General features: G+C 34.2%; 1 protein-coding gene across 1 annotated transcript; it reads left to right on the forward strand.

Moving 5' to 3' along the window:
• Window positions 1–6137: 6137 nt before the first annotated feature.
• LOC141672830 (large ribosomal subunit protein eL31-like) lies at window positions 6138–8307 on the forward strand. Its single transcript, XM_074479514.1, has 3 exons — window positions 6138–6276; window positions 6432–6527; window positions 7863–8307. Exons 2-3 carry the CDS (start codon window positions 6445–6447, stop codon window positions 8140–8142), a joined length of 363 nt encoding a protein of 120 aa, XP_074335615.1. The 5' UTR covers window positions 6138–6276; window positions 6432–6444; the 3' UTR covers window positions 8143–8307.
• The last annotated feature ends 6026 nt before the right edge of the window (window positions 8308–14333 follow it).

The raw sequence follows: 14333 nt of genomic DNA on the forward strand, positions 1-14333 counted from the left end.
TGTTTGTAATTATTCCTTATGTTTGCCTTTGATAGTTGGTAGTTTGTAGTTTTGCTTACTATTTCCAATCTTTCCTAGATTGGTTATAGATAGGCCTGTCTATGGTGTGTCATAGATCATAGTGTAAATCCCTTGTATATTCCTTTTATATTCTATAAAAATTAATTTAGAAAAAAGAATAATGCATTAAGAGTAGTGTGTTTTTTGGCTAATGATCACATCTCATTGATCATAAGTATAGTGATACGAAAGTCGAAAACACGGACAAATGTAAATATACATGGTGTAAGATAAACCTAATGTGAGACTGTACAAGTATGTTGTGTCATAAGTAATTCTCACAGTGATAATGATGTAATGGTCCTTAGACTTGAAATCATTATATTTTTATACGATGATTAATATACTTTGATTACATTAAAAGTTGCCTTTAATCGGCTAATAATAAAAGTGGACTTCAGGTATATTATGAAGCGTATGAGAAATGTGATTGATTTATAAAGGATTTAACCCTCCTATTTTTTGAATTATATTATTAGCCTTTTGTGTGAGCTATACCATGAAATGCGTGGCGCCGCATTCAAATGTTGATTTGAAATGATAGTCTACTCATTGATCAAGTAAATCTGGATTAAGTCATAAAGAGGATGACCATAACATGCCTCGAGTTTAATCTATAATATATTGTTAAATGGATTATATTACATTGTACATTATTAATCATGAAAGGTTTAATTGATCACCGGTTTAATTTTTATTACTTGGGTTGCAATGATGTATGACTAGATGCCGCTCATTATTGATAATTTTAATATGATATATTAAAATTATTGTCAACATAATAATAACGTATGTGGTTGCACAAAGAAAGCTTGGAGGAATATTTAATTTAAATTCGGATTTGAATTAAATAGACGATTCAAATTATTCATTACTAATTAAGTTGAACTTAATTAATAGGATAAATGAATTTCGAATTTGTATATTATTAAATCCGAAATTCAGTTGTTATTAGATAATTGAGTTAGAGTTAATTATTGAATAAATCGAATTTCGGATTATAATAAACTCCAACTTGGATTGGGGTTAGAACTATTTTTGGCCTCTCTATATAAACATCATTAAGGCTAAAGTTTGGGTTACATTTTTATTAGATTAAAACACAAAACCATGGCAGTTAAATGCGTGAGAGAGAGAGAGAAGAAAACACGTCTGTTCTTGGTGCTAGTACACGCCTCCTCTGTACCGGCTTTCGTGTGGATACCTATGTGGCGTAGATCGTTAAAACAAGATACATGGTATTCGATTAAAGCTAGTTACTCCATTAGACATCCATAATCGTAAAGCTCTTCAAGGTAAATATCTAAACTATAAATTAGATATTATTTTTCGCAAGAATCTTGCGGTGGATTTCAGTTTTATTCAGTTTTTATGATTTTATTTATTGATCCCATTGCGTTTTAATGCCCCGAAGTCCAACATAAGATCAGTCACAACATTCATCGAAATCCATCACGTGGCTTAGCAAAATATTCGTATTATGCTCGCGATTCCAACAAACCTTCAAAATATTGTTATACCAAATTCTCCATATAACATCTGACACTAGAAGGATGGGTCTTTCTCATCAATTTGGAGAAATATGACTAAGTTCGAGCACATGAAGAACGCAAACTTGGAAGAGGAGACCGAGCTACCAAAGGATTACCCAGCGAAGGGTCTTCAGTTTCCTATTAATAAAAAGACTCATCAAGAAAAGACCCATTTGGTCACGGGACCTCCACCGGTAGGCGACCCTAAAGACCCAAAGGACTTAAGAGACCCTAAATATACAATTGATGAGATCCTCTGTCACCCCCTTCAAACTGGGAACCAAGAGGTCCTCGGCTATTTGCAGGATATAAGGGTGCATCTAGCGGCCATGGGTAAATGCGTGCAAAAGGTAGAATAGGGCCACAACGATCATAAGAAGAAGAAAAATAAGAAGGGAAGAAACTCTAGTGTTTGAGTTAAAATCTATGCAACAATCATTCAAAAGACTATAATTATAGAAGGTGAGAGAGAATGGTCCCAAAAGGAAAAAGGCGGGAAAAAAAGAAAGATGGGGATCCATGAAGGAGTTAGTAGCAGGGGAATTTTCAGAGTAAGTTTAATAAAAGGCCAGAATTTCAATCCAACTGAAATATGAGATTCAAAAGATCACAACCAGGAAATGGAAGACAAGGCAACCATTTTCAGAATCCAAATCAGCAGAGGTCCAAACGTTCATCGATGCCAGATTGCGGAATTTATGGTAGAAGGTACTTTGGGGGTTTGTAAGGCTATTATGTTATGTTTTAAATGCAATAAGAACGGGGCACAACACCAGTGAGTGTCGAAATCATACTTCAATTCAGAAGCCGAGGGTTGTATGTTTCAAATCAGGAAAGTTAGGGCATATCTATAGGGACTTCCAGACATCATGTCCAAAAAACAACATCTCATTGCATGACCATCATCCCAGAAGCAACCAATGATTGCATAGCCCGAATGTCAAAACCATCCAAAGGCCAAGACATTCAATTAATCGATAAAATATTTGTGATATTAATTGTGAAGTTCAATTATTAGATAATCAATAAAGACCGAGTTCCCGTTGAGCGAGTGTTTATGAAGTGTGATATTAAAATAGCAGAGCAACACATTTATGCCAACTTGATGCCTTTCAAGTTTAGAGAATTTGATGTAATTCTAAGAATGGATTGGTTGTCAAAATATAATGCCCAGATATAATATAAAAATAAGAAAGTGAGACTTCATACTTTGGATAAAAAAAGGTTTTATTTCGAGGAAGCAAAAGGATAAAGAAATTTCTAGATAAGAGCTTATTGCGTCAAAATTGTGAGGCTTATTTGGCTCATGTGATAAACACTAACAATAAAATTCCAGCACCGGAAATAATTTCAGTCGTCAATCAATTTTTAGATATTTTTCTATAAGAGTTTTTAGGGTTACCTCCTGATAAAGAAATGTAGTTTGTTATTGATTTGACAACCGAGACATGACCGATTTCTAAAACTCCATATCGTATCGTAAGGCCAAGTGTATCTATGTGGGGCGCACCGATTTTTTCTAAAGAAAAAAGGATAGAAGTATGACAATGTATATTAATTACTGAGAGCTGAATAAGTTGACAATTAAGAACAAATATCCGTTACCTCAGATCGATGATTTGTTTGATCAACTGAAAAGTATTTTATGATTTTCTAAGATTAACTTAAGATCCAGATATTATCAATTGGAGATTAATCCATAAGACATTCATAAAATGGCATTCATAACCGAATATGGACACTATGAGTTTTTAGTGATGACTTGTGAATTAAGGAACGTGTGTGCAGTTTTTATAGATTTGATGATTCGAGTATTCAAGAAGTACTTGGATAAATTTGTGATTGTGTTCGTAGATGATGTTTTTAATCTATTCCAAGACGAAGGAAGAGTGTGCTGAACATCTAAAAATAGTTCGGGAGATCTTGAGATAAAAAAAACTGTTTGTCAAATTTTCAATGTCTGAATTTTGGTTCAAGAAAGTGCAGTTTCTTGGGCACGTGATTAGCAATGAAGGAGTTAAAGTTGATCCGTCAAAGATTGGAGTTATAATCAATTGGGAAAGACCAAAGATAACAGCAGGAGTAAAAAGCCTTATAGGATTGGCCGATTATTATTGAAGATTTGTGCTAGATTTTTCTAAGATAGCCGGGCCTTTGACAAAGCTCACGAGGAAGAACAAGGAATTTGAATCGCATGAGAAATGCGAGGAGAGTTTCCATGAATTTAAGAAATATTAGTAAGAAAAGTTTAATATCTGCATTAGTACTAGTCTTACCAAATGATCATGGAAATTTTGTTATTTACAGCAACGCTTCACATAAACGTTTGGGATGCATTTTGATGGATCATTATATAGTGATAGCTTTTGCTTTAAGACCGCTGAAAGTGCATGAACAGAAATATCCAACTCATGATTTAAAACCAGCACACATATGGAGACATAACATCTACGGAGAAAACTAAACATACAAATCAATCGCAAAAACACCAACCAAACTTCCCAACATAAATATCACGCAGAAATATAAAATTATACACTCATACAAGTACCAAAACGATAAAACTAAACTAACCAAAAGATCCAATACATTTCAAGATCCAAACAACACATTACTCGTAAAAAAAATCGTAATAAAAAAACCCCATTTTCATATTATCTGATAATAAAAAATATATAATTTCACACACGTTGATAATTACAGTCCTTAGATTGAAATTACATTTGCACACAATCTAATTACACAAAATATATATCCACACAAAAACATAAACCCATAATCAATCAAATTAAGTAATGTATATATAAAAAATATATATATAGATACAAATATTAATATACCGTCCATGAATACACTTGTGGAAGCTAATAGTGTACTCCCTGATTACAATATCTTCCTTTCATACTTTGTTCTTCCCTACCATTTTGAATTTCAAATCTTACATTTTGTTCTTCCTTACTATTTTAAATGTTCGGATCTTAAATTTAACTAAAAAACTCCAAATCGAAGAAATAATGACGATCTTTTCAATCGTATTTTGTATTTCATTATCATTTTGAATTTTTAAATCTTACATTTTTTCTTATTAGGGTTGAGAAAAATATCAAATTAGAATCAATCCAAAATCGGAAAAATCGGGAAAAAAATCGATCCAAAAAAATTGACCTGAAACCGAAAAACAAAAAATTGGATCAATTTAAATGACTCTGTACCGGTTATACTTTCCAACCGAAACGGTAAAAAAACAAACCGAACCGGTTACTAATATTAATTTATAAATAATTACATTTTAAATATAAAATTTATATGTTATTTATGAATTTTTATTTTTCTAATGCAAATCCCTATCTTTGTATTAGTTTTTGATTGTTTTTTATTGTTAATCTACTACTCCCTCTATTCTAAAAACTGGCGGTTTGTAAAATTTTAAAGTCAAAATATGTCAACTTGGACTAATAACTAAAAAATACTATTAAATATAAATATTTTGAAAAAATATATCATTCAAATGTATATTGACTATCATATTTAATACTTAAAAGTTTAAGTTCATGGACTAATAAAATATTATTTATGGTCAAATTTGAACACATTTAACTTTAAAATTCATATATAATAGTCTCAATTTATTAGGACTAATAATATTTTATGAGCTTAATTTATCTTAATTTTAACAACTGCTCCATATTTTTTTTATTGCAGGGAACCCACGACCACTACACTTCGGTTGCACTGGGTAAACCCCAGACTCAAGCAATAACCTGCAAACCACGTAAAATAAGATAAACTGCACTTAAACGATAAACTCTGGTTCAGAAGACATAAACATAAATTATTCTCTCGTGGGTTTCGAACCTGTAACAAAGAGATAGTTATCCCCTGTTTAACCAACTGAGCCGTTTTACTTTATCTTTTCAATTTATTACTATTAATTACACTTTACAACTTTTGCACTAGTTTTCATTATTTTTATATTTAGAATATAAACCCTTTCATTATATTACTCGTTTATATACTGCTTGTCATTTTTATATTTGTCTGTTTTGTAATTAAAACCAAAATGATTATAACTGAAACACGACTTTTTAAACAGAATATGAATCAATGGTTCAAGTTTTGATTTTAGAAATCGAATATATATAATTTTGATTCCGATTTTATTCGAAAATCAAGCCAAACCGGCTCATACTCTCCCATAATTTTTACCCCCATTTAATCTTGTTTTTAACTAAAAGACTCGAAATCGAATAAAATAATACTACCTTTCGATTATCATTTTTATGAAAAAAAGAGATTACCAATAGGATGATGAATACACAATATTAGTTATATATATATATATATTTATGGTCAGCACTATTTTAAGAGCAAATTTTTTGTTTTCAAAACAAAAATTGAGTGAAAATATCGAAATGCATTTATGTTCGCAATAAATATTTTCGGAAAAGATCGAGACAATGATAATTTGATCATTTCACGATCCATTGCACCGGAAACAAAAAATGCTTCGAAAATTATATTTCCCTGGAAAAATAATAAAGGAAGTAACAATCTCCGAAAAAAACTAATGTTACCTAATTACGAAACTACCCATTCTGTGCAGGAATTAGGTTAAATATATATATAGTCCCCTCCGCCTCCCTTTGTCTACTTCGCTTAGCATCACATCTTAAAACCCTAGCAGGTTTGCTCCACTCTTTCTCTCCTCAGTAAAATTGGACTTCTGGGTTTTGTTTTTCATCATCTATATTATCTATACTGATCTTTAATTATGTTTTAATCATTAAATGAACGATTGAATTTTTAAAAATGATTCGATTTGGGGTTTTTTTGTTGCAGGCAAGATTTGAAAATGGTGGAGAAGACCAAAGGACGAAAGGAAGAGGTGGTCACCAGGGAGTACACCATTAACCTCCACAAGCGCCTTCATGGCTGGTAATTTTTATTTGTTTGTTTTTGTTATTAGCTTTGATTTATTATGGGGTTTATGTTTTTGTATAATTGGATTGGATTGTATGCAAATGGGGTTTTGATTTTGGAGTGTAATCATCAGTGTGTGTGTTATTATGTGTTTTTTTGTAATTAGATTAATTGCAAATGGGGTTTTAATTTGATTTTGGAGTGTAATTTTGATTGTGTAAGCAAGGTGTGATTTGTATCTTGAAATGTACTGGGATTTTTTGGGGTTTTGGGCCAAATTGGCACGAATTTAGCTTAGCATGCCCAAAATAGCACAGATTAAAAAGACGTCCCATCACTGGCACATGGCACATAGATAACGCAATTGGAACTTGGGTTAGACCATAACACAACCATACATTGCGTTGCCTATGTAATTATCTAAAACTCAGCACTGAAAACATATATATAGTTTGCGTTTAAATTTCTGACGCATTACATAATTGCGTTTTTAGCTTCAACGCACAAGGTAAATGAGTTTATCGATAAAAAAATCTGACATCTCAACTTCCCCGTGGCATAAAGAAGTCTACGAACCTGCACATGATGGGACCTGTCATGTGATTTTGATCCCCTGTTTGTTCATTTTTGCCGACTCTCTTTGCCTTGCAGTGAAATTTTTGTCCAAAGCACTGACGCATGTACTGGAATCGCTAAGTGTGTGCTAGGCGGGGCCAGTAATTTGTTGGGTGCCATTTTGGATCATTTATCTTAATTTAGTGCTATTTTGGGCATTTTCTTGAATTTTTGTTTGGTTAGGTTAGTTTTCTTGTTTCTCTACCTGTATAGTTTTAGCTTGCTATCTGCGGATTGTGTTGCGAAGCTCGGTTTGTGTTTCTGAGAGGGATCTAGTTTTATTATGTTTTTTTGTTAAAGGTTCTTTTGGTTTCGTTAGTTTGATATATGCCACAGCTTTCTAATTCTGTTGTATCCCTTCTTTCGTAAGTTATTTTGTAATTGTGTATCTCTTTCTTGGTAATTTCAACATAGTACTTTTGCTTTCATCTAGAATGGGTGACATTTTTTGGTAGTAGTATGTTTACATAGTATATTATTCAAGGCATAGTGATACGATGAACCCATGACATTGTCATTTTGTTGGAAGGGGTAGGAGAGGAGTCTTTACCAAGTACAAGTTACTGTCTGTTTGTGTAGTTGTATTTTCTCAAGTAGGCAAAATAATGCAGTATTGTAATAGCTATTATGTGATAAAGCATTGTAGGCATATAGCTCGATTTGTAATTTGTGTGCTCCCACTTGTTGTTTTGACTTCCTAGACTAAAGATAGATTCTATCTTGTGAATATTTCAGCACCTTCAAGAAGAAGGCTCCTAATGCTATCAAAGAGATTAGGAAGTTTGCCCAGAAGTCTATGGGAACCAAGGATGTCCGAGTGGATGTTAAGCTAAACAAGCAAATTTGGAGCAGGGGTATCAGAAGTGTCCCAAGGCGGGTCAGGGTCCGCATCGCTCGCAAGCGTAATGATGATGAGGATGCCACCGAAGAGCTTTACTCCCTCGTTACTGTTGCTGAGGCCCCATCAGGTCTGAAGGGACTAGGCACCCTAGTCATTGAAGAAGATGATGAATGATTCATTCACTCTCCCTAGTTTTTTTATTGTATGCAATAGATTTTTGCAAAGCCCAGAGCGGTCTGTGACATTTTATTACCTAGTTGCTTTGATATTATTAATCATGGTTTTTTGTTGTGGAAGGATATTACAAATTTTAATTTTTAAAATATTGTTGCATTCGGATATCGGTTTCGTACTCAGTTCGAACTTCAAAGGCCTTGTTGATTTCCTGCTTGTTTTAAATTCTTGTATTTAAACAGCTTGATTGATAAATATGTTGTATGTTTCATGTTCACGGTATGATAAGGACATTAAACAAGTGTTATGTTCAATTAATATAGGTTTCAGTAGTGAACTTTTTACTACCTCTTCTGTCAATAAATTACAAGTTAGCATAGCGGTTGCAATTGTGCTGTTATATGGTTAAATGTTTTTTTGGGACAGCTAGGTTGTGATTTCGCTGATTTAAGATTAAATGGTTTCAAGTTGAACAAATAAGCTTGTGGCATGAGTCAACATATCTGTTCTGCAGTGATCTTCTCGTCAAATAGAAACAGCTCGAGTGTGCTCACTTTGGACCCGATAGGATGATAACCCTTTTGGACCTGGACAGGTATTAAATGACATAAGGGCACTAAGAACAGCATATTCCAGTAAATATAACTTTATTAACTGATGATTAAAGGATTCGACTGGTATGTGGAAAGAATCTGATGAGGAAATTCAGGGTATTATATCTGACTACTTTGAGCATATTTTTCAAACGAGTGGGGTGGATGAAGGTCTGATGGATGGTGAATGTGTGAATACAGTGTCAGCTGAACATAATGATATTCTGTTGATGCCAGTGACCACTGAAGAGGTTAAAAGCGCTGTTTTTTCAATGTACCCAGAAAAAGTCCCGGGAATTGATGGCTTAAACCCTGGTTTCTTTCAAGCTTACTGGGCTATAGTGGAGAAAGATGTCACTCAGTTCTGTCATGAGTTTATGATGACTGGTATGTTGCCCGAAGGAATTAATAGAACTTTGATTTGTCTGATTCCTAAAATCAAGCATCCGGAGCAGATGGTGGATTATAGACCGATTGCATTGTGTAATGTGTTGGTGAGAATTCTGTCAAAGGTAATCACAAATAGATTGAAACCTTGTCTTAAAGATATTATCTCGGAGAATCAAAGTGCTTTTTTTGAAGGTCGTTTGTTAACAGATAATGCTATTATAGCTTTTGAAGTTAATCATTACATTCATAGACGCACTCAAGGCAAGACAGGGGTTGCCGGGTTAAAAATTGATATCTCAAAAGCGTATGATCGTTTAGAGTGGAGCTTTGTGGAGAGTATGCTTCGAAAATTTGGCTTCCATCAGGTTTGGATTACAAGATTGATGGCCTACATTAATTCGGTTTCTTATTATTTTGGACGAGATGGTACAGTTTTTGGTGAAGTTAAACCTCAAAGGGGGTTGCGTCAAGGGGATCCAATTTCACCCTATCTGTATATCCTTTGTGCAGAGGGTTTGACTGCCATGTTAAGAAGGCATGAAGAATTGGGGTTGATTTATGGCTGTAAAATAGCAAGGGGTGCTCCGAGTGTTTCTCACCTCTTGTTTGCTGACGATTGTTATCTTTTCTTCAGAGCAACACGAAGTGAAGCTAATACAATGAAGGAAATCCTAAATAGATATCAGAAATGTTCAGGTCAGGCCATTAATTATGGAAAGTCAAGTATTATTTTTAGTCCGAACACGAGTAGGGAAGATATAAATTGGCTGTGCATTAGCTTGGAGGTGGAGGAGGTAGATAAGCCGGGCAAGTACCTGGGAATGCCTATGTTTATAGGTAAAAATAAACGGAATGTGTTTGATTTCTTGACTGAGAGGGTTGATCACTAGCTACAGGGGTGAATTACTAAGGAGTTGTCTAAGCAAGGTAAGCTCACTTTATTGAAGACAGCTGCGCAAACGATTCCAAACTTTTGGATGTCGTTATTTTTTATTCCTAATAGTGTTTGTGATGATATTGAAAAGCTGATGAATGGGTTTTGGCGGGGTAAAGGTTCATCTGGGAAGGGAATTCGATGGTTTTCTTGGGAGGGGATTTGTAAATCAAAAATGGCTGGGGGTCTTGGAGTTAAGAGATTGAATAAGTTCAATATCTCGATGTTAGCTAAGCAGGGATGGCGTCTTTTGAATAATTGTAACCCTCTTGTATCTGCCATTATGAAGGCTAAATACTATCCCAAAACGGATTTTCTGAATGCTGAGATCGGTGGGAGCCCCAGTTATGTTTGACGGAGTATTTTAGCTGCTAAAGATGTGCTTAAAGCTAGTTGTCGTAGAAGAATTGGGGATGGTGCTTCTACCTACGTATGGAAGGTACCCTGGTTGCCTGATGAGGTAGATGAGTGTGTTTCGACTATTATGCCAGAGCAACTTAGTGATATTAAAGTACAAAATTTGCTGGATATGGAGGGAAGGAAATGGGATGATGAGGTACTGCGAGATTTATTTAATGATAGAGATATTGATCTGATACAGAAAATTCCTATTCCTGTTGCTCAATGTGATGATTCCTGGTTTTGGATAAGAGATGAGGATGGTCAGTTTACAGTGCGTAGTTGTTATAGATGGCTGCAGGGAGAGCATGATAATATGCATGCTTCTTTCTGGAAGAAGCTTTGGTCATTGCGTATGCCTGGTAAGGTAACTAATTTTGTCCGGAGAGTGTGCAAGGGGTGCTTACCAACAGCTGTGGCATTAATTTCGAAAAGGGTTAATATCAGTGCAAATTGTCCATGGTGCCATAGTGGTAATGAATCAGATATGCATGTTCTATTTCAGTGTAGCTTTGCAAGGACAGTTTGGCAGATTTTTAGATTCCAGCTGTTAGGTTTGATTATGCCTGGGGATACTGTGTTTGAGTTTCTGAGAAGGGTGTTTGACAGTGTGCAAAGAGACCAGTGTATACGATTCTGTTTGTTGTGTTGGAGCATATGGAACCGGAGGAATAAATGGGTCTGGGATAAAGTGAATGGTTCAGCGTTTGGAGTAAATGCAGCTGCAATGAATTTGCTATATGATTGGAGGGAGGCTCATGAAGTTCAGGCGAGGCATCAGTCGACTGGAAATGTTATAGCTGACAAAAAATGGAGAAAGCCACCTGATGATTGGGTTAAAATAAATGTTGATGCAGCAGGAGCTTGTAATGGTTATGTTGGCTTTGGGTGTGTTATTCGGAATTCGCAGGGGCAGTTCATGGCAGCAAGATGTGGGCGAATAAAAGGGACTTGGAGTCCAAAAGAAGCAGAGGCATTAAGCTTGAAGGAAGCCATCATGTGGATTAAAAATCTGCAACTGGATAAGTGCATTTTCGAGACTGATTCTCAGAGGTTGGCATCGGCTTGTTATGGTGTCGAAGGTTGTGCTTACTTCAACACAATTGTGGGTGATTGTAAGCTATTGTTAAAGCACTTCAATCATGTGCTAGTTAAATTTGCTTTTAGGTCTGCGAATTGTGTGGCTCACGAGTTAGCTCGAACTGCACATTCTATGACTGACCTTGGAGAGTGGCATGTCACTCCTCCGGATTTTTTAGATCATGTACTTATTTCTGATTTACTTGAGTAATGCAAGTACGTATTTGTTCAAAAAAAAACTGATGATTAATAGTAAGCTTACCTGTGACAACTCCGTCAGGAAAGAATGCCCAGAATGAGTACCTAATGTTCTTTTTACGAACAAACCATCTAGCTATATTGATGCTAATAAAAAGTACTGTAGTAGTTAGTAGTGTGCTCCAGTATTGGAACTAAAGTACTCTGGGGTTGTACGTAGTTCAAAATACGAAAAAAAACTACTCAATTTTTTTAAAAATAGTTTTCCTAATAAACTCATATAATAAAATATAATAAAGATGTAGTTTGTTAAATAAAACTCATTCTAATCATTTACAATATGAAATTATTTTAGATAAAAACCTTACACAAATATCAAAAAGCTATACAACCAAATGAACAAATAAAAAAACAAATACATAAACAAGAAAACCTAAAAAATGTAAAAATAAATTATATTAATTAATAAATACATTGGATATTATAACAAATAAATATTTAATTAAAAATTAAAAAAAAAATAAAAAAAAAAATAAATTAAAAAAAATATACTAGATGTGAAAACACTATAGAAAATTTTTATATTACTTACATGCATACGCGCGTAACTGAAATTAAAAATAAATAAAATATAAAATATAAAACAAATTATATGACATGTTGAAATATATTTTACACAATATTTGTATTAATATGAAATTAATTTTAATTATAAAAGACGTGTTGTGAAAAATATATCATATTAAAGGTTAACATGAAATTTTTATATTATAAATTTTAGAAAACACGTATGTAATCAAAATATTTGACAAAATCATATAAAAAGTATATATTTAGATATATTCAAATTACTATTTTTGTAAAAGTTATAAATGAAATAGTTATGTTGTAAATAAGTTTAAAAAATAATTTATTTAGAAAAAATAAAAAATTGTTATATGTAATATATCATTATATTGAGTAAAAACAATAACACTTTAATATTTGTTAATTCCAAATTACTAACAACAAAAGTATGTTTAATAAATAGAATAAAAGTTAAAATAATAAAAAAAACTAATACTTAAATATATAAAATTATTAAAAATTATTATTATTATTATTATTATTATTATTATGGGTCAACATCTGAATATTTAATTATAATTTATATATTTATTATTAATATTAAATTTAAATTAGTAAATCATAATGCTAACTTAACATTATGATTCATAGATCATATCCTTTAGTTCTTTCTGATTCTCCTCATATTCGTCATCAGAATTCAGCTCCGAAGTAGGATCCCTCCGGGTTCACTTGATCCTGGACTTGGTCAGTAGCTTTTCTTCTTCTAACTACATTCTTCTTTGAATCTTTAGTTCGAGCTTTGCTTTTTCTTCCTTTCTGATTTGTTCCCGCATCTCTTCTAGTCTTTTTTGCTTGGCCGCTTCTGTTTCTTTCTTATTTCCCGGATCCTTTTTGTTCTTCTTCCCCTTAGCTATAATTCGGTCAAAGACAAATCTCTTAGATTGTTGGGAATCCCCGGAATCCTCCGGTTCTTCCTCAAGTTCGGCTTCTTCCTGGATCCGGGTTTGCTTCTGCCTCTAGGTTTGCTTCTACCAGCTCATCACTTGTGAGGTTGGCCATATGCTCCTCAGGCACCGGGACATTAGTGTACTTGTATTGGTTCAGTTCAATAAGGGCCATGGCGTCCTGGGTGCTGACAATCCTCTCTATAAATGGAGTGTGTTACAATGGTTGCTCCTGGAATGTTTCTTGGTCGGCTCCCGGGTCATGAGCCTGGGATTGGTCCGGTTCCTGGACCTGAGTGTTAGCAGAGGGTCTCCCAGAAGTATGCTTTCCTGCTCTTGCCATTGTCTCAAAACTACCAACAACAACTAACAAAAATCTCCAACTAACATTATTGATCTAAGGTTACTTTTCGAAAATTGCAAAAACTATCCAAAATAATAACAAACAGCTTTCTGGGACTAGTTCCCACAATCTTCTGGGACTGGTTAACAATATGGCAGAATAAATGTAGCGGGGTTTTAGAACACAAAGGTGATATGCAAACTAAAGCAAACTCGGGATTCTAAAACGATAGAAATTAGCAATAGCACACACAAACGTGGCTTAAATCAACAAAACAGGGCTCACACAACGTGGCAAAAAATAACGAGCACACACAGACGTGACTTAAATAAACAACATTCATATTTATGAGAGGGTTTTGTTGTTTGGGTTCTTACAAGTTAAAGAAATGGACTCTTTAAAGAGCTTGCCGATGAAGGTGAATCCAGGGGCACCGAGACCCAAGGATGGAGAGCCCAAATGATAACTCTTGGTGGCGGGGCTACTCCTTCGATACCGTGCCTGGATCTTTCGCCGCGTGGAGGTGTAGTTATCGCGGGGCTCCTACAAAACAATACCGAAAGGGGGGTTTGGGTCCCGTGGCGCCTCTGGTGTGAGAGTAAGAACTCGATTTTGGGGAAGATGAAGATAGATGGGAATGAGAGATGAATGTGTATGTATATGAGTGCAAGAGAGTGATTAACCCCAAAATCTTTCCTCCTTAGTCTATTTATAGCTAAAAGGTAGGGTTTAGGGGTTGG

The sequence above is a fragment of the Apium graveolens genome, chromosome 7 (assembly GCF_009905375.1).
Source record: "Apium graveolens cultivar Ventura chromosome 7, ASM990537v1, whole genome shotgun sequence".
Taxonomy (NCBI): domain Eukaryota; kingdom Viridiplantae; phylum Streptophyta; class Magnoliopsida; order Apiales; family Apiaceae; genus Apium; species Apium graveolens.